At 39.3% G+C, this 18,961-nt stretch overlaps 1 protein-coding gene across 6 annotated transcripts in view; it reads left to right on the forward strand.

Annotated features, from left to right (window-relative positions):
- Positions 1-1,102: 1,102 nt before the first annotated feature.
- Positions 1,103-18,961, forward strand: part of MAB21L3 (mab-21 like 3) — a 135,433-nt gene continuing 117,574 nt past the window's right edge. For all 6 annotated transcript variants that reach the window (XR_006712662.1, XM_045478773.1, XM_045478772.1 and 3 more), the window contains exon 1: positions 1,103-1,825. Coding sequence is in view for 5 of the 6 variants with exons in the window: in XM_045478773.1 (XP_045334729.1) it covers positions 1,250-1,825 (576 nt within the window). In the remaining variant the exon portion in view is untranslated. The remainder of the gene's footprint in view (positions 1,826-18,961) is intronic.

Here is an 18,961-nt window from a genome sequence, read left to right on the forward strand (position 1 = left end):
GGTTAAGGACTTTTTTCTCTTGCTGCTTTCATGATTCTTTCCTTGCCTGAGTATTTTGTGAATTTGACTATGATATGCCTTGTTGTTGGCCGGTTTTTGTTGAATCTTATGGGAGTCCTCTGTGCTTCTTGGATTTTGATGTCTGTGTCTTTCCCCAGGTTAGGAAAGTTTTCTGCTATGATTTGCTCACATAATCCTTCTACCCCTTTTTCTCTCTCTTGTCTTTGGGGAACCCTATGATTCTGATGTTTTTCCTTTTTAATGAGTCACTGATTTCTCTAATTCTTAAATCATGCTCTTTTGCCTTAGTCTCCCTCTTTTTTTTCTGGTTCGTTATTCTCCATAAGTTTGTCCTCTATATCACTGATTCACTGCTCTGCCTCATCCATCCTTGCCAGGGCAAGGCATCCATTAGAGATTGCATCTCAGTTATAGCGTTTTTTATTTCATCCTAACTAGCTTTTACTTCTTTTATCTCTGCAGAAAGGGATTCTAATCTATTTTTGACCCCAGCTAGTATTCTTATTATTGGGATTCAGAATTCTGGTTCAGACATCTTGCTTGTATCTGTGTTTGTTAAGTCCCTGGCTGTCATTTCTTTCTGCTCTTTCTTTTGGGGTGAATTCCTTTGTTTCATCATTTTGAAGGAAGAAAAGAAATTAATAAGGTAAAAAAATTAAAAGCAACACACACACACACACACACACACACACACACACACAAAATCAATAAAGGAAGCTAGATCCTAGGTGTATTTTGGTCTGGTTGTTGAAAGGAGCTTGACAGATTAGAGAAACGGGGGGGGGGGGGGGGGCGGGGGGAAGGAAAACTGAAAATTTGATAAAATGAATAAATAGAATAAAATGAAATGATGGAAGTAAAATAGAACTTGAAAATTTACAAAAAAGTAAAAAAAATAGAAAAAAATAAAAATATTTTTAATAAAAATTGAAAATAAAAATAATTTTTTTCTCTTTCTGAATTCAAGAGAAAGAAAAGAAATTGAACAGACTGAAATACGATTGAAATTACATCATTTTCCCCTAGAAGTCAAACTATGAAGCACTTTATAGTCCATAAACTAAGCAGGCGGAGAGATTTGTCATGTTTCTGAAGAGTGAGGTTGGCCCAGTTGGGCGGGCTCAGTGTAATGGCTCCGTTCTCCACTAGATGGCGCTGCTTAGCTTACCAGGGTGGATCCTTGTGGCGCGTGTAGGTGCGTATATGCGCATGCGTGGGAGGGGCAAAAATGGCGTCACCCAGCTACCCCGTCTCTCGTCGCGCACCCATCCTTTGTCTCTGGCTTGCGGCAGCTCCCTGCTTTTATACCCTGCGTGACCAAGCCATCAGGGTGCCAGGCGGCACTTCCCTCCTGAGTTTTATCTCAAATGAGACTGTGTTTCCCGACCCCTCATTTCCGAGCGACCGCGGCTCTGACCCACTCCGCCCCTCTGCGGGAGGCTCTCACCGAGCACCGGCCGGGTGCCGCTGCCCCCAGGAACGTTGGCGGGACTGTGCTGCTGACGCCCAGAGACTGCGGCTGGGCTGGGTGCCAGCCCGCCCCAGAGAAAGTTCCCGCGATCGGGTAGCAGCAGCGTTTCAGGGATTATGGAAAATCTCAATGCACATCTGGCTTCACCCCCAGCGACCTTGTTCCAGCACCAGCGAATGCGATTGTTCTCCGGGGTCCACTGGGACCGGGTGGCTGCACAGCCTCTACCGAATGTCCTCCCAGCAGGGGAACCGCCTCTCCCCTTGTGGCCCGAAGAGCCCCAGACCCCACTCTACTCCTGGGGATTCGCCCTTCCCACCGGAGCACCGCCAGGTATCAGCTGCGGAGTTGCAGACTCTGCTCTCCCTGTTTATAGTCTTAATGGAATTTAAACCCTCTCCTCTCCTTTCTCCCTTTTCAGTTCAGTCCCTGCGGCTGTTTCCGCTTTTCTGTTTTCTCTCCAGCTGTTTGGGGGGGGGGTGCTTTTCCCATACTCTCCCCCATCTGCATCCTCTCTCCACGAGGAGAAACAACTCCCTGCCCTCTGTGGCTTCTCTCCCCTGGTTCACCTCTCGACACCGCATACCTGCTGAGTTTTGTGGTTCAGGTTGTGCATATTGTTGTGTCAATACTCAGATCGGTTTTCTAGGTGTGAAGGATGGTTTAGTGTTGGTCTGGTTGTGTTTCATGGACCCGAGAAGCAAAAAAAAAAAAAACCTTCCATTCTCTTCCGCCATCTTGGCTCCTCCCCCTAAAATATTTTATATATATGTGTTTGTGTGTGTGTGTGTGTATATATATATATGAATAAGTTTTGTTTCATAGAAGTTTTATGTATATAGTATATATACTATACTATAGTATATATATACGGACCCTTAATGAAACTATTCTTGTTAGGTACACTGATAACTTATATTCTGTTCTATTTCATTTTTTAAAATACCATTTATGACCCACTAATAGAAATCAATTATTGAAAATAAATCGATTATTGAAATCAAGAAATTAATTTCATAACCCACTAATAGGTTGCCACCCATAGTGTGAAACCTGTTAACTGCTCTGTACTGCAAAGGTTTTAAAGCTAAAATGTACTCTTCCCATAGTCCCTTACAGCCAGGCTTCTAGGTGTGATTTAGTGTCCATCAGTCAGCGACAGCTGGAATTTGGAAGACGGGAGTGATGTAGAGGCCATGTGTGTGATGTGTTGGTTTTTTTCAGCTGGGGTCCACAGTGACCGAGGCACTTGGTTTTGCTGAGGCAGTTTCAGCAGCAGCATTGACGAGGGCAACTTTGGTTAACATCTTACCAAGATTTTATTTTATTTTATTTATTTATTTATTTATTTTTCAACGTTTATTTATTTTTGGGACAGGGAGAGACAGAGCATGAACGGGGGAGGGGCAGAGAGAGAGGGAGACACAGAATCGGAAACAGGCTCCAGGCTCTGCGCCATCAGCCCAGAGCCCGACGCGGGGCTCGAACTCACGGACCGCGAGATCGTGACCTGGCTGAAGTCCGACGCTTAACCGACTGCGCCACCCAGGCGCCCCTACATCTTACCAAGATTTTAGATAGAACATAGATTGAACAAGATAGAACTTAGGTAGAACAAGGTTTTCACATAGAAGCTGGCAAAATAATTCTAGTATTTGATTGGAAAATAAAGATCCAAAAATATTCACACTGAATGTTTCATAATCCTGAAAGATAAGAGCAAGCAGAGGGACTTGACTTCCCAGATATCGAAAGTTATGGAGAATCTGTAGTGTTGATGCAGCAAAAGCAAGTGGAACAGCTGAACATAATAGAGATCCCAGAACAAGACCAAGCATATAAAACAGTTTGGCGTTTTTAAAAGATGGCCTCACAAGTCAGTGGGAAAAGAGCGAACTATTCAATTGTTGGTGTGAGTACTGCTGGGTTTCCATATCAAAGAAAACAAAATTAGATCCTTTCTTCTCACTGTAATAAAAGTAAATTCCAAGTGAGTTACAGACCTAAATGGAAAAAAAAAAAGAAAAAAACTTTACAACTATTAGAAAGTGATACAGAAAAACATTCTTATGACCTTGTGGGATAGATAGATTTCTCAGATAAAAAGTGAAAATTACAAATCATTAAAAAAACTAATATGATTGATTATATCTAAATTTAAGTTTTCCTTCTACATGACTAAACATACCACAAAGTTCAAAGAAGAGCAATAAATTAGGAAAAAATATTTGCCACTTCTGTATGAGATAAGGATTAATATTCAGAATATGTCAAGAATAAGTGCAGCAAATTACCAATATCAAGAATCAAAGAATAGACATCACTACAGATCCTCTAGGTTGGTGAGACATTATTATGAACAACTTTATTCCAGTAAATTCCACAATTTAGATGAAATGGAGAAATACTTTGAAAGACACAAACTGCTAAAGCTTACCCAAGAAGAAATATGTAACCTGAATATTCAGTCTCTATCAATGAAAGAAATTGACATCCCAGTTATAAATCTTTCCACAGGGGCTCCTGGGTGGCTTGGTCGGTTGAGCGTCCGACTTCGGCTCAGGTCATGATCTCACGGTCCATGAGTTCGAGCCCCGCGTCGGGCTCTGTGCTGACGGCTCAGAGCCTGGAGCCTGTTTCAGATTCTGTGTCTCCCTCTCTCTCTGCCCCTCCCCTGTTCATGCTCTGTCTCTCTCTGTCTCAAAAATAAATAAACGTTAAAAAAAAAATTAAAAAAAAAAATCTTTCCACAAAGAAAGTTCCAGGTCCAGCTGGCTTTACTTGTGAATTCTACCAAGTATTTAAGGGAGTAATGTTACCAATTCTACACAGTCTTTCAGAAAATAGAGGAGAGGGATACATTTCCTACCTCATAGAAAGACCTAAAAGATTTACCAAAAAGCTGCTACAACTAAAAAATTGTATAAGGTGTATGGATATAGTCAATATGTAAAAATCAATTGTATTTCTATGTTATAGCAACGAATAATTGGAAATTAAAATGAAAATGTACCTCATTTCAGCTGATTACAAGCAAAACAGTAAGAATTTTATAATTAGAATGCCTGGGTATGAATCAGAACCCTGTCATTTATTAGATGTGTGATCTTCAATAAAATTTAAGATTTTTCTTTAAAAAAACCTGCAAATTAGAAAGAAAAGTAATAGGAAATTTACAAAAGTTCACAATTTTTGTTAGGCAATTCACAGATGAAAAGATGCTCTAATTCACTGGAGGGTCAGAGAAATGTAAATTGAAACAACATAAAGATATAATTTTAAATCTGTTAGATTGGGGAGGGAGAGTCATAAAATCTAATTTTAAAGATACGAAGAAAAAGAAATTCACTTACATCCTCATAGAAGCATAAATTCATTCATCAACTGGATTGTTAATAGAATCAGATTGAAAATGTACAGAAATTGTGCTCCTATGTATTTATCATAGAACAGTTTTCAGATATTGGGGTCTCTGCTGTCAGCGCAGAGCCTGCTTCAGATCCTTTGCCCCCCTCCCTCTTTGCCCCTCCCCACTCATGCGTGCTGTATCTCTCAAAAATAAATATTTAAAACAAAGGAATAGATTCTGATGGAATTGCTTTGCTCCAAAATATAACTTCAAGAAATTGAATGAGATGATTGTGTAAGATGGGCAAAAAATGCACACTCAACTTGGAGGAGAGTTTAATAAATGAGTGATTTATCAATATGTGGGCAGAGCCTCCAGAAACCACAGAAGAGAAGTCAGTATGCGGAAGGAAGCCCGCTGATAACAGCGGACACAGTGATCACAGGGGCTCTGGATCCAGAGAGGCAGACAGGAGATACTTCGCACTGGGAGGCACTTGAGAGTTGGTGAATATCCATCACATCAGATCATTAGGGTCTTAAAATCACTGAAGCCAAGCTCTTATTGCAGGTGGTAACACAACAGACTCATTTGCTTCCTCGAGCCACTTTAATTATTATAGATGCACTTCATACTGCAAATGTTTGCTTTCCTATTTGCTGTTGCAGGCGGCTCGCATCCGCTTAATTGTGTAGCACGATTCAGTTATACGTTTTCGGAGATAAAAGAAGGAGGGCTGGAACGTGTTTTACACTGCCTACAGCTGGAGTGTGGTCTGTCACTCGTCCCTCCCTTCCCCACACTCATTCTTTCAGTGGGCACTGAAGAAATGCTGACAACATCAAGGATGGCATCTCACCACATTGCTGATCCTTTGTGAGGAAATGAAGATTGATTGTCACCAGCAAACAATTCAAAGCCTCATGATTCCCCCCACCCTGCACACTAATTTCCTTGATAATAGCAAATAGAAAAACAGTGATCTGAAATGAATTGTTATGTCTTACAATATTCTTGCCTCTTACGCAGCGTAGTTTGGAAAGATTAATTCTCAAGTTTATAAGGAAGAAAATTAGCAGAGAGCAGCAGTTCACTTTCAAATAATCTTCTTTTCAATGTGTTAGTTATTGTAATTAGTTTTTCCATCTTAGTTTCCTCTGAATGGACACTATGGCCAAGGGAGAGGAGGAGAATGAAGAGTATTTTGCTTCTACAGGAAGTATGGCGACAGAAGAGACCAGTGGTAAGGAAATGCCAACCACACTAACTTCCATAAAGACTCCCGAGGTCCCTCTTTGCTGACTTAAGTAATGGAGTGTGGTATCTGTTTCCTGTTGCTCTAACAAATTATCACAAACCTAGTGGCTTTAGAAAACACAAGTTTATTCTAGAACAGTTCCGGAGGTCAGGCTACAAGATGAGTCTTCAGGGGCTAAAAGGAAGATGTCAGTGGGGCTAGTGGCTTCTGAATTCTCTAGGGGAGACTCCATGCTTTGTCTCTTGCAGTATCCAGAGACTGCAGTATTCCTTGGTCCTGGCCTCATCACGCCGGTCTCTGCTTCTGTGGCCGCGTAGCATTCTACTTCTGACCTTCTCCCCCCCCCCCCCCACCCCCGCCTTCTAAGGACCTTGGTGGTTACATTGGGCTCACCTAGATGATTCAGGCTAATCTCCCCCTTTCAAGATCCTTACCTTAATCACATCTGTAGAGTCTCTTTTGCCATAAAAGGTTACATTTACAGGTTCTGGGGATTAGAATGTGGGTGTCTTTGGGGACAATTATATAGCTAATCACAGGTGTTTTTTAAGTGTGTGCCATCAAGGGATCCCAAGTAGACAGGACGTGCTGGCTCCTTAGTGTATAACTGTAAGTCCTGTGGGGTAACCTCACCGTTGTTGGAGAAGCCAGACCCAGACCATGGGTAACAGTTTGAAATGTACATTTATTGCTGATTTTATTGACCCAGTTAGTTAAGTCTGAAGTCTTTCACTTACTGTTTGAAGATTGAACCACTTACAACAGAATTTAAACCTACTGAAACTTTATTTCTGAGTTTTATTTGTTGCTGTGCCTCAACAGTTTCTAGCAATCTCTCATCGAAATCAATTCCATTATTCCCTCTACCTTTGTCATGTGCCCTTAGGCATCCTATACTTTTCCATTATAGCACTTACTGTATAATGTGATAAATGATGATGTCTTCCCTAGGTCGTTCATAGGCCATAAGCTCTGTGAAGACGGGGGAATGTCTTTCTTCTGTTTTTACTACATGCTAGCTCACTGCACTGAAGCCTGGGTGTCATAGGCGTTTAAATGATTTTGAAGGAATGCATGAATTTCTCACCACTCCTCCTTATCAACTCTACTGCTGCACTGCCTTCAAAAGCAAACAAGGACTGTTATCTTATTCATCTTAGTAACTAAGAACTAGCACGGTATTTGGGACACAGAGGATGTTTTAAATGAAAGCCCAGACACAAGTCAAGATTAGCTTAACTGACCTATCAAGTAATGTACTCAAAAGGAATATTCTTCTCCAAAACTAACTTGACAAGGGGTCTGTGGGTTGCTTAGCTCTGAGAAAGCTACTTACAGATGACCAGAAAGACCATTCCACATTAACCTTCTTGCTATCTAATCTCACCATTCTGTACAAAATTAGAATTAGGACTAGAATATATTCGAGAGAAATGATCCCCCTTAACAAGGTCCGAGATGCCTATTCTGAAAATGGAAGTAAGCAAACAAGGGTTGATTATTAAATAATCTTGCCCACAAAATAACAAGAAATAACAAGTGTTGGTGAGGACGTGGAGAAAAAGGAACCCTCGTGCACTGTTGGTGGGAATGCAAACTCGTGCAGCCTCATCATGGAGGTTCCTGAGAAAATTAAAAATAGAACTACTATGTGATCCAGAACTCCACTATTGAAAATTTATCTAAAGAAAATGAAAACACTAACTCAAAAAGATATATAGCCAAAATATAGGAGCAACCTAACTGGCCATCCATAGATGAATGGATAAAGAAGATGTGGCATACATATGCAATGGAATATTACTCAGCTATAAGAAAGAATGAGATCTTACTATTTGCAACAACATGAATGGACCTAGAGGTATTATGATACATGAAATAAGAGAAAAATACCATATGATTTTACTTATATGTGGAACCTAAAAGACAAAACAAAAAACAAGAACACGTCCATAAATATAGAGAACAAACTGATGTTTGTTGGGGGAGGGGGCAACATGAGGGAAGGAGAGTGGGAGGTATAGGCTTCCAGTTATGGAATGAGTAAGTCATGGGGATGGAAACTACTGCATAGAGAATATAGTCAATGGTATTGTAAAAAAAAAAAAAAAAAAAAAAAAAAAAAAAAAAAAAAAAAAAATCTTGTGCATGTATTTTTATAGATTTATTTCCAAAATAACCATTCATCCTAGAGTACCAACATCCTAGAGTTGTAGAATAAATGAATTTGGTGATTTTTTTTTTAACTGAAACATTTCCCTGCCTCCATAGACAGGTAATGTATTATCTTAATTCCTCAACTAAGGAATTTTTGGTACAACCATCAGATCTCCTAAAATAATTCATCTAAAGGAAACATTTTAGAAATGGTATCAGTTTCCTTCCAGGCATTTGAGGGAGCAGCACATTCAGAGAAGAAAAAAAAAAAGTCATTAGGAGTTGGATCAGTGTCTAGATTTTTCTGTTTGCTTGGGGGCTGAGAAGCTGGCTCTTGCGTGTTGACTAATATATAGGTTACCTTTGATTTATCCAAGGAATGCTTGGTCAAAAGAATGAATACATACATGAAGACAACTGTCAATAAAGCCTAAGGGGAAAGTTAGACAATAAATAGCTGTCTTTATTCCTCCAGTCCGCTGCATCCCAGAAGAGGCTACTCATTAATTTATAAATAGCTCCCAAAACATCTTCATTTTGTTGTGAAGAGACAATTTTCTCACGGCGAAAGAATTTATAATCTTTCCAATCCAGTCCATCCGGAGAGGGATGTGGCTTGATAAGGAGTCAGCTGGTAAGGAGAAAGGGGACTAGGTAAAAGGTTTTATGACAAGGGGTCATAAAATGGCATTCAGTGAGAAACGGAGTGAGCACCGAAGCTTTGTGTGTCTCAGTTTCCTTTCAAGCATTTCAAACCACCCCAGATAGCTTCAAGTTTATGCTAGGAAGATGTACGTACACAAGGTATCAAAAAATTTCCTTAACTAGTTTTTAGTATTCCAAAGATAGTTTCGGAGTGGGGGGGGGGGAGGAATCACATTTATTTATTCATCAAATATTTTGAGTACCTACTATGTGCTGCATTCTCTTCTAGGTTCTATGTTAAAAGAGGTAACATGTGTTGAGCATTGTCCTAAAACTTTGCATTCCTTGGCATATCTAATCCTCAGAAGAAAACTATGAAATGCATGCTATTGATTCCATTTGATGGATGAGAAAACTGATGCTCTAGTTAAGTAACTTTCCCAAGCCATGCAACTAATAATTGGCAAAGCCTGGATTATCTGACTTTAGAGATCACTTGTTAAGTCACTCTGCTGTATACTGCTACGATTCTTGAGGGGTTTTGATTCTAGCCAGCCCTTATGTTTCCATGGGCTGTTCAATGACAATAATGGCAGTGAGGATGGCAACGGCCATGCATTGAGTGCCATGCTCCATATGACCATGTGAAATACATTCTATGGTTATGTCATACTTCTCAGAACAACTCTATTAAGTAGGTTTATAATCCCTCCTCTGTTGATGAAAATAATAAACTTGGAGTTCATTAAATAGCTTTTTTTTTTAATGTTTATTTTCAAGAGAGAGACAGAGAGAGAGGCACAGAGTGCAAGCACGACAGGGGCAGAGAGAGAGGGAGACACAGCATCTGAAGCAGGCTCCAGACTCTGTATGTGACTGCTAGGTCTAGATCCCCTTTTGTCTTCTGCCAAGCTCCATGTGCTTAGTTACCCCTTCTGGTCTGCCTCCTGTGAAAGAGAGTTAATTCAAGAGAAAAGGGGACACTTCTCTTTCAAAGAGTGTTTCAGGACAAGTTCAGGGCAGGAACAGTAAGTTGAGAACAGACACTGGTGGAATCCTTATGAAACCAAGATAGAACTTTTTTTTTTTTTTTGAGTGTGAGTGTAGTTGACCCACATTGTTACATTCGTTTCAGGTGTCACACAAGTGATTTGCCAAGTGTATACATGATGCTGTGTTCACCACAGGTATAGCTACCATCTGTCCCGTTACATCATTACATCGCTATTACAGTATCACTGTATTCTTTATGCTCTGCTTTCTGTTCCTAGGACTTACTCATTCCATAACTGGAGGCCTGTATCTCCCTCTCTCCTTCACCGACTTTGGCAACCCTCTGGCAACCATCAGTTTGTATCTGTATTTATAGTTCTGATTCTGCTTTATGTCCGTTTATTCATTATTTTTTTTAGATCACATTTATTTTTTTAATTAATTAATTTTTAAATTTGCATCCAAGTTAGATAGCATATAGTGCAACCGTGATTTCAGGAGTAGATCCCTTAATGTCCCTTACCCATTTTGTCCCTCCCGACTCCCACAACCCCTCCAGCAACCCTCTGTTTGTTCTCCATACTTAAGAGTCTCTTCTGTTTCCCCCCCCCCTGTTTTTATATTATTTTTGCTTCCCTTCCCTTAAGTTCATCTGTTTTTATCTTAAAGTCCTCATATGAGTGAAGTCATATGATATTTGTCTTTCTCTGACTGACGAATTTCGTTAGCATAATACCCTCCAGTTCCATCCACATAGTTGCAAATGGCAAGATTTCATTCTTTTTGATTGCCGAGTAATATTCCATTGTACATATATACCGCATCCTCTTTATCCATTCATCCTCTGATGGACATTTGGGCTCTTTCCATACTTTGGCTATTGTCAGTAGCGCTGCTATAAACCTTGGAGTGCATGTGCTCCTTCAAAACAGCACACCTGTATCCCTTGGATAAATACCTAGTAGTGCAATTGCTGAGTCGTAGGGCAGTTCTAGTTTTAATTTTTTGAGGAACCTCCATACTGTTTACCAGAGTGGCTGCACCAGCTTGCATTCCCACCAACAATGCAAAAGAGATCCTCTTTCTCCGCATCCTCTCCAACATCTGTTGTTGCCTGAGTTGTTAATGCTAGCCATTCTGACAGGTGTGAGATGGTATCTCATTGTGGTTTTGATTTGCATTTCCCTGATGGTGAGTAATGAGCATTTTTTCATGTGTCTATTAGCCATCTGGATGTCTTCTTTGGAGAAGTGTCTATTCATGTCTTCACTGGAAGAAATGGGTGTTGAGTTTGATAAGTTTTTTATAGATTCTGTGTACTAACCCTTTATCTGATATGTCATTTGCAAATATCTTCTCCCATTCCGTCGGTTGCTTTTTAATTTTGCTGATTGTTTCCTTCACTGTGCAGAAGCTTTTTATTTTGATGAAGTCCCAATAGTTCATTTTTGCTTTCGTTATTCTTGCCTCCGGAGACACGGTGAATAAGAAGTTGTTGCGGCCAAGGTCAAAGAGGTTTTTGCCTGCTTTCTCCTTGAGGATTTTGATGGCTTCCTGTCTTACGCTTAGGTCTTTCATCCATTTGGGGTTGATTTTTGTGTATGGTGTAAGAAAGTGGTCCAGGTTCATTTTTCTGCATGTCGCTGTCCAGTTTTCCCAGCACCACTTGCTGAAGAGATTGTCTTTATTCCATTGGATATTCTTTCCTGCTTTGTCAAAGATTAGTTGGCCATACATTTGTGAGTCCATTTCTGAGTTCTGTATTCTGTCCTATTGAGCTATGTGTCAGTTTTTGTGCCTGAACAATACTGTCTTGATGATTACAGCTTTGTAATACAGCATGAAGTCCAGGATTGTGATGTCTCCAGCTTCAGTTTTCTTTTTCAAGATTGCTTTGGCTATTTGGGGTCTTTTCTGGTTCCATACAAATTTTAGGATTGTTTGTTCTAGCTCTGTGAAGAATGCTGGTGTTATTTTGATAGGGATTACATTGAATATGTAGATTGCTTTGGGTAGTATTGACATTTTAACAATATCTGTTCTTCCTATCCAGGAGCATGGAATCTTTTTCCATTTTTTTTGTGTCTTCTTCAATTTCTTTCATAAACTTTCTATAGTTTTCAGTGTGTAGATTTTGTTACCTCTTTGGTTAGCTTTATTCCTAGGTATTTTATGGCTTTTGGTGCATAGATCACATTTATGAGTAATCATATAGTATTTGTCTTTCTAGTCTGACTTAGTTCTCTTAGCATAATACCCTCCAGGTCTGTCCATTCTGTCTCAAATGGCATGACCTCATCTTTTATGGCTGTGTAATATTTCATTGTATATATGCCACATTTTGTTTATTAATTCATCTATTGATGGACCCTTAGGTTGCTCCCATGTAAATGGGAGCTTGGCCCACAAGACTGTGACCCATTAGGTTGCTTGGCTATTGTAAATAATGCAGTGAACATAGTGGTGCATATATCTTTTTGAGTTAGTGTTTTCATTTTCTCTGGGTAAATACCCAATAGTGAAATTATTGAATCATATAGTATTTCTTCAAAAAAACCTTTTTGGGGCGCCTGGGTGGCGCAGTCGGTTAAGCGTCCGACTTCAGCCAGGTCATGATCTCGCGGTCCGTGAGTTCGAGCCCCGCGTCGGGCTCTGGGCTGATGGCTCAGAGCCTGGAGCCTGTTTCCGATTCTGTGTCTCCCTCTCTGTCTGCCCCTCCCCCGTTCATGCTCTGTCTCTCTCTGTCCCAAAAATAAATAAACGTTGAAAAAAAAATCAAAAAAACTTTTTACTGTTTATTTAATTTTGAGAGACAGAGACAGAGTACAGGTGGGGGAGGGGCAGAGAGTGAGAGGGAGACATAGAATCTGAAGCAGGCTCCAGGCTCTGAGCTGTCAGCACAGAGCCCGACACAGGGCTCGAACCCACGAACTATGAGATCATGACCTGAGCCGAAGTTGGACGCTCAACTGAGCCACCCAGGTTCCCCTACAGTATTTCTATTTTTAATTTTTTGAGGAACCTCCTTATTGTTTTCCACAGTGGCTGCACCGATTTATATTCCCACCAACAGTGCATGAAGATTCCCTTTTTTCCACATCCTTGCCAACACTTGTTGTATCTTATCTTCTTGATCTTAGACCAAGTCTCAGACATTTTGATTGGGCTCCTTCTCCAGCAGACGATTTTAAGGAAGATTCTCCCTATATTTAGAACCATTGAGATTTTTTTTTCTCCAGAATTAAATGAGTCAATATTATGGATTGAGAAGCTTGTCAAAATTCAGACTTCTCATTAATGGGCCAAATCCAGTTATGAGCTCATAGAGGAAATGGAAAAGTTTTCCATGTCTGTAGGGGACTCTTTGGGATTACTTTCATTATTCACTCTAGGGCTGCTATTAACCCGACATTCCACCTAGTATATTCAAGAAAGATTTACTGGGGCCTAATCTGTGCCAGGCATTGTAGTAGGCTTGACATTGTCAGAAAACAGTGAGGTTCGTTGCTCAAGCAGTGAGCCTTCCCAGAGTCTTTGACCTACATGGGATGTGGGAGGGGTTGATACAGCAAAGGTGAAAAGGCCTGGGGCACCCGGGGGTGGGGGGGGCAGGAGATAGAACTTCTGGGATCCAAGTTTAGGAAACTGGTTAGTAACAGCAATGGATCTTTTTCAAGGAAGAATTTCTTAAGAAGTAAGATCTCAGGCCAAGGCTTCTACCCATGATTTCAAGGGAAGTCCAAGTCATATAGCCTCTAGGTTATCCCTCCCCATATACCTTTAATTATGCCAATAATTAAAATTAATCAACAGCCTAAAACCTGTTAGGAGAAGAAGCTTGCTGCTAACAGCAAAGGGAACCATAAACATTTTCTAGTATTAGCCACATTTCAAAGCCCAGAGCAAATGACCAGGCTTCCCCAACTCCACCACTTTTTCCCCACATTCGTATTTAACATCTTTATTTGATGTTTAATAAATTTTAGCTTTAGAGCAGTTCAAAATATTCCCAAAAGATATTTTAAGTACCTTGTATGGTATTCACAGTATCACATGAATATGGTTTTAGAACCAGGGAAACTTCTCGTTGTCATTTTCTTCTTCTTTAACATGAAATGTCAATAATACCATCTTTACTATAATTCCATTGTGCCGATCGCTCTGCAATATGTATGTAGCATTCCAACTGCCAGGTAGGAGGGCTTCGATTAATGGTACCACTTAGAAACTGTCCCAAATTTTCAAACAAGGATTTAACCCACACATTTTTAAAAGTGATGAAAAAAAGGTGAACTCTCATGGTGCCATTATTTCTCAAAAATGAAATTGATATAGAATGTTTCAAGAAAATATATTTTCATCGGATCTACTTTGTTGGCCAACTAATCTCATAATTGAGGAGATAGGACTTTTGTAAAACTACTTCCGTCTTCTTTATTGTACTTGAAGATCTGCATTTCCTATAGAGGAATTGCCCATGAGCAGTGAAGAGCATCCTCCCCACAGCTGTCCCCGCCCCCCCCACTTTTCTGAGGAATCCTGGATTGGGAGGAGGGAATAGCCTCCTGGTGGGAGGGGTGGAAGGATTTTAAAACACCTCCTCTAGCTGAGGTCAACAGATCTTCTCTCTGCCCCTTTTGGAACCAGCTTGGAGGGGTAAGTGTGGGAGAGTTAATTGGTAAGGGTGTGTGTGTGTGTGTGTGTGTGTGTGTGTGTGTGTGAGTGATCTAGATCTCTATAAGGGAACTGGGGAGAGGAAGCCAGGAGCCCTGGTTGCACCATGATCTGGGTCACAAGGGAGAGAGAATGATCCTTCAGGATTCTTTGGGTGTGCTCAGGAAGAGTGTGATCTGCCCTGGGTACTATCTACATTTAAATCATAAAAACCCATGGAAGACTTAGGTAATTGAGCAGGAAAGCAAATTCAATTACACATTATATGCACCACCCTTAAGGTTGATGGACAGGTCTCACTGTTTTAAGGACAAAAAAATACCATCAGACTCATTCATATCTAGTTGTTCCCATGGGTGGTATCCTTTGCCCTTTCCATTTTATATACTCTCTCCAAGCGATCGCAACATCATCTACTCTGAATATTGAGTTTGATTATCTGCATATTACATCTTGTTTCTGTTTATAAAAATATCAATATGTTAATTGTAAAAAGAAAGTCATACAATGAAAAAAAAGTTAACATGAAAATAAGAATTAGATATAATCCCATCGCCTCGAGAAAATGATTCCTAACCTCCGTGTATGGGTAATGTTTTGTGACCAGCTTTTTTCCCATTTGTCAATACATTAGTAACACTTTTTTGTTATTAAATATTCTTTTACTATGTAATTAAAAAATTTTTTTTAATGTTTATTTAATTTTTTTCAGAGAGAGAGAGTGCAAGTGGGGAAGGGGCAGAGAGTGAGGGAGACACAGAATCTGAAGCAGGCTCCAGGCTCTGAGCTATCGGCACAGAACCCAACACAGGGCTCAAACCCACGAACTGTGAGATCATCATCTGAGCTGAAGTTGGATGCTTAACCGACTGTGCCACCCAGACTCCTCTCTTTTACTATGTAATTTTTAAAGGTTGCAGAGTCTTCCATTGACTTATAGCCAGTGTCCAATTACCAGATATGTAGTTCGTGTCCATTTTTCCTACTATAAATGAGGCATACAGAGACTTAAAATACCTTTCATATATCCTTCAGATAAATTTTAAGATGTAGACTCATTGGCCATGATTTTTTTATATCAATTTACACTGCAAATGTTAATATATGAGGACAGACTCCCCACAGCCTCCTAAGCACTATTATCTTTTTCTGATTTTCACCAAATTATCAAATTAGTTGGGGGGGGGGCAGGAAGGCACTGAAGAGTGTATCTCATTGTTAGATTTTCATTTGCATGTTTTTGGTAACTGGAGATGTAGTAGTTTTGTGCTTATTAATCATTTGTATTTCTTCTTTTGTGAATTGCCTATTCAGGTTCTCTGCTTATTCTCTACTGTGAAATTATGTTTTCTAATTTTGAAGTTTTGAATATTTAATTAAAATTTTCTGTACCTTCAGGAGTGCCTGTGTGGCTCAGTCGGTTAAGCATCCGACTCTTGGTTTCAACTCAGGTCATGATCTCATGTTTCGTGGGTTCGAGCCCTGCGTCAGGCTCAGCACTGACAGTACAGAACCTGCTTGGGATTCTCTGTCTCCCTCTCTGTCCCCCTCCCCCACCCTCTCTCTCTCTTTCTCTCTCTCTAAATGAATAAACTTTAAATTTTTTTTCTGTACCTTCAGTATATAATATATTCCTCATACACACAAACTTAGATAAATGCTCATGTCTATTTTCTTCTGATTTCTTTTACGATTTGTGTTTATATTTAACTCCTTAAATGTGTTAAATTTAACTCTTTTACTTGGAATGCATTTTGGTATATGGAGGAATATAGGGACCTGGCTTTATTTTCTTCCAAAGAGGTGAGTATGCTCCTTTCCATCATTTACTCAGTTGTTTATCTTGTCCTCACTGATTAAAATCCCATCTTTATCTCAAAGCGTGTAAGCAGGAAGAGCTCAGGTGCAGACAAGGTAGTTTAGGCAGAAGAAGGGTAGTGGGTGGGAAGGAATGGGGGGCTTGGGAAAGGCATTAAGGAAGGAGATTTCAATTGTCAATTATATATTTTTTAAAAGAGCAGCAAAAATGACAGATATTTTCATTTATAAAGTCTGAATGTATGGGCCTGGGGTTTTTTTCTGTGTTTTTCTGGTGCTCTGTAAAAAAATTTGTGGGAACTATATATTCCCTGGAAGTTTAAAAGAATTAGTAAATTGAGCCCTGCACTTTCTTAACAATGTTATCATTTCTTCTATAGTGGTTTCTCTTAAAATGTTCTTAACTTCTTTTTTTTATTTATTTTTCTTTTTTTCTTTTTTTTCTTCTTTTCAATCAATGTTCCTAATTAATCATCTAGTTCATTCAGATTTTAAATTGATTAGCATGTGGTTTAACAGAGTAATCTCTCCATATCTGTGTCTATATCTTTCTGATTCTTATTTTGTGTATTGTATATTGTAATTTTCTTTTTACTTTATAAGATTAGCTAAAGTGTCTTGTGTCTCTGTTGTTTTTAATTATTAAGAAAAATCCAAGTAGTTGGAATTGGTTTGTATATAATCATTATTTTTGTTGTTGTTTTGCACTGGTCAAAAGATGTAGCCAGTATGATTGCTTTTTAGAATATTTAAGATTCTCTTTGCCATGGATTTTACAAATTTTTTTTTAAAGATTTTACTTTATTTTATGTATGTATGTATGTATTTAAATGCTTATTCATTTTTGAGAGATGGAGAGAAGACAGAGCATGAGCAGGGGAGGGGCAGAGAGAGAGGGAGACACAGAACAAGAAGCAGGCTCCAGGCTCTGAGCTGTCAGCACAGAGCCCGAAGCAGGACTCGAACCCACAGACTGCGAGATCATGACCTGAGCCAAAGCCGGACGCTCAACCGACTGAGCCACCCAGGTGCCCCAAAGATTTTATTTTTAAATAATCTCTTACTTATGTTTGGGGATTGTGGGGTTTGAACTCACAACCCCAGGATCCAGAATCGCATGCTCTACAGACTTAGCCAGCCAAACATCCCTACACAATTTTTATGAGCTTTTGATAAGATGGCCCACATTTCTATTTTATTTTTTGCCTTCTTGATCTGCCAAAGACTGAAAGAGGCATGTTAAAACTTCTACTGCCATAGTGTTTCTGCCAGCTTTATTTTGTACTTCTTAGTAGTATATGCTTTATATGATTATTCTTGATGTTAGTAATGACACATAAGTATTCTTGCCTGGCTATTCTGTTTTCATAGTGTCTGTTAAAAAGAGCAGAAAGTTGAGAGGCACCTGGGTGGCTCAGTCGGTTAAGCATCCAACTTCAGCTCAGGCATGATCTCACGGTTCTCGAGTTTGAGCCCTGAGTCAGGCTCTGTGCTAACAGCTCAGAGCCTGGAGCCTGCTTCAGATTCTGTGTCTCCCTCCCTCTCTGTCCCTCCCCTGCTTGTGCTCTGTCTCTGTCTCTCTCTCAAAAAGAAATAAACATTAAAAGAAAAAAAAAGAGAGCAGAAAATTGAAATCATTGTGTCCATAAGGGAGTTTAACCCACTAGCATTTATTGTCATAATTGATATTTTTTGGCCTCTGTCATCGTATTTTTCTGGCTTGTATGTTTCCTTGCTATATTATATACGATATTTTTCTTTTCTTTTTTTTTTTTTCTATTCTGCAGTGAATTTTATTGAATTCATAGGGGACATTCCTTTATGGAAAATAAAGAACTGAAGTTGTACAGGCATGCTTGGTGAGACAAACTGGTGACGAAGCCTGCTCAGACCAAACAAGAGCAGACACCATACACTATATTTTTCTATATGGATTGTGTTTTTAGGTGATAAAATATATGTGGCATAAAATTCACCATTGTAACCATTTTTAGGTGCACAGTTCTGTGACATAAAGTACATTGACATCATTATACAGCAATCACCACTACCCATCTCGAGAACTTTTTTATCTCCCCAAATTGAAACTCTATTCATTAAACCCTGAATCCCCATTCTTTCTTCCCCTAGACTCTGGTTACTACTGTTCTACTTTTTTGACTCTATGAATTCGACTTCTTTAGGTACCTCATGTAAGTGGAATCATTCAATATTTGTGCTTTTGTAACCAGCTTATTTCACTCAACACAATGCCCTCAAGATTCACCCATGTCGTACCATGTTAGAATTTTCTTCCTTTTAAGATTGGAATATAATTTATTCCAATATTATATTGAATATAATTTAAGATTATATTCCATTATGTTGTATACCACATTTTGCTGATTCATTCACATGTTCATAGACACTTGGATTGCTTCTACCTTTTGGCTATTGTGAATAATGCTGCTATGAATATAGGTGTACAATAAGAGACTCTTTTTCTATTTTCAACAGTGTTGTTTTATTCATTTTTATTTTTTTGTTATTTTTTTAATTTAATTTTTTTTAAAATTTACATTCAAGTTAGTTAGCA

The sequence above is a fragment of the Leopardus geoffroyi genome, chromosome C1 (assembly GCF_018350155.1).
Source record: "Leopardus geoffroyi isolate Oge1 chromosome C1, O.geoffroyi_Oge1_pat1.0, whole genome shotgun sequence".
Classification (NCBI taxonomy): domain Eukaryota; kingdom Metazoa; phylum Chordata; class Mammalia; order Carnivora; family Felidae; genus Leopardus; species Leopardus geoffroyi.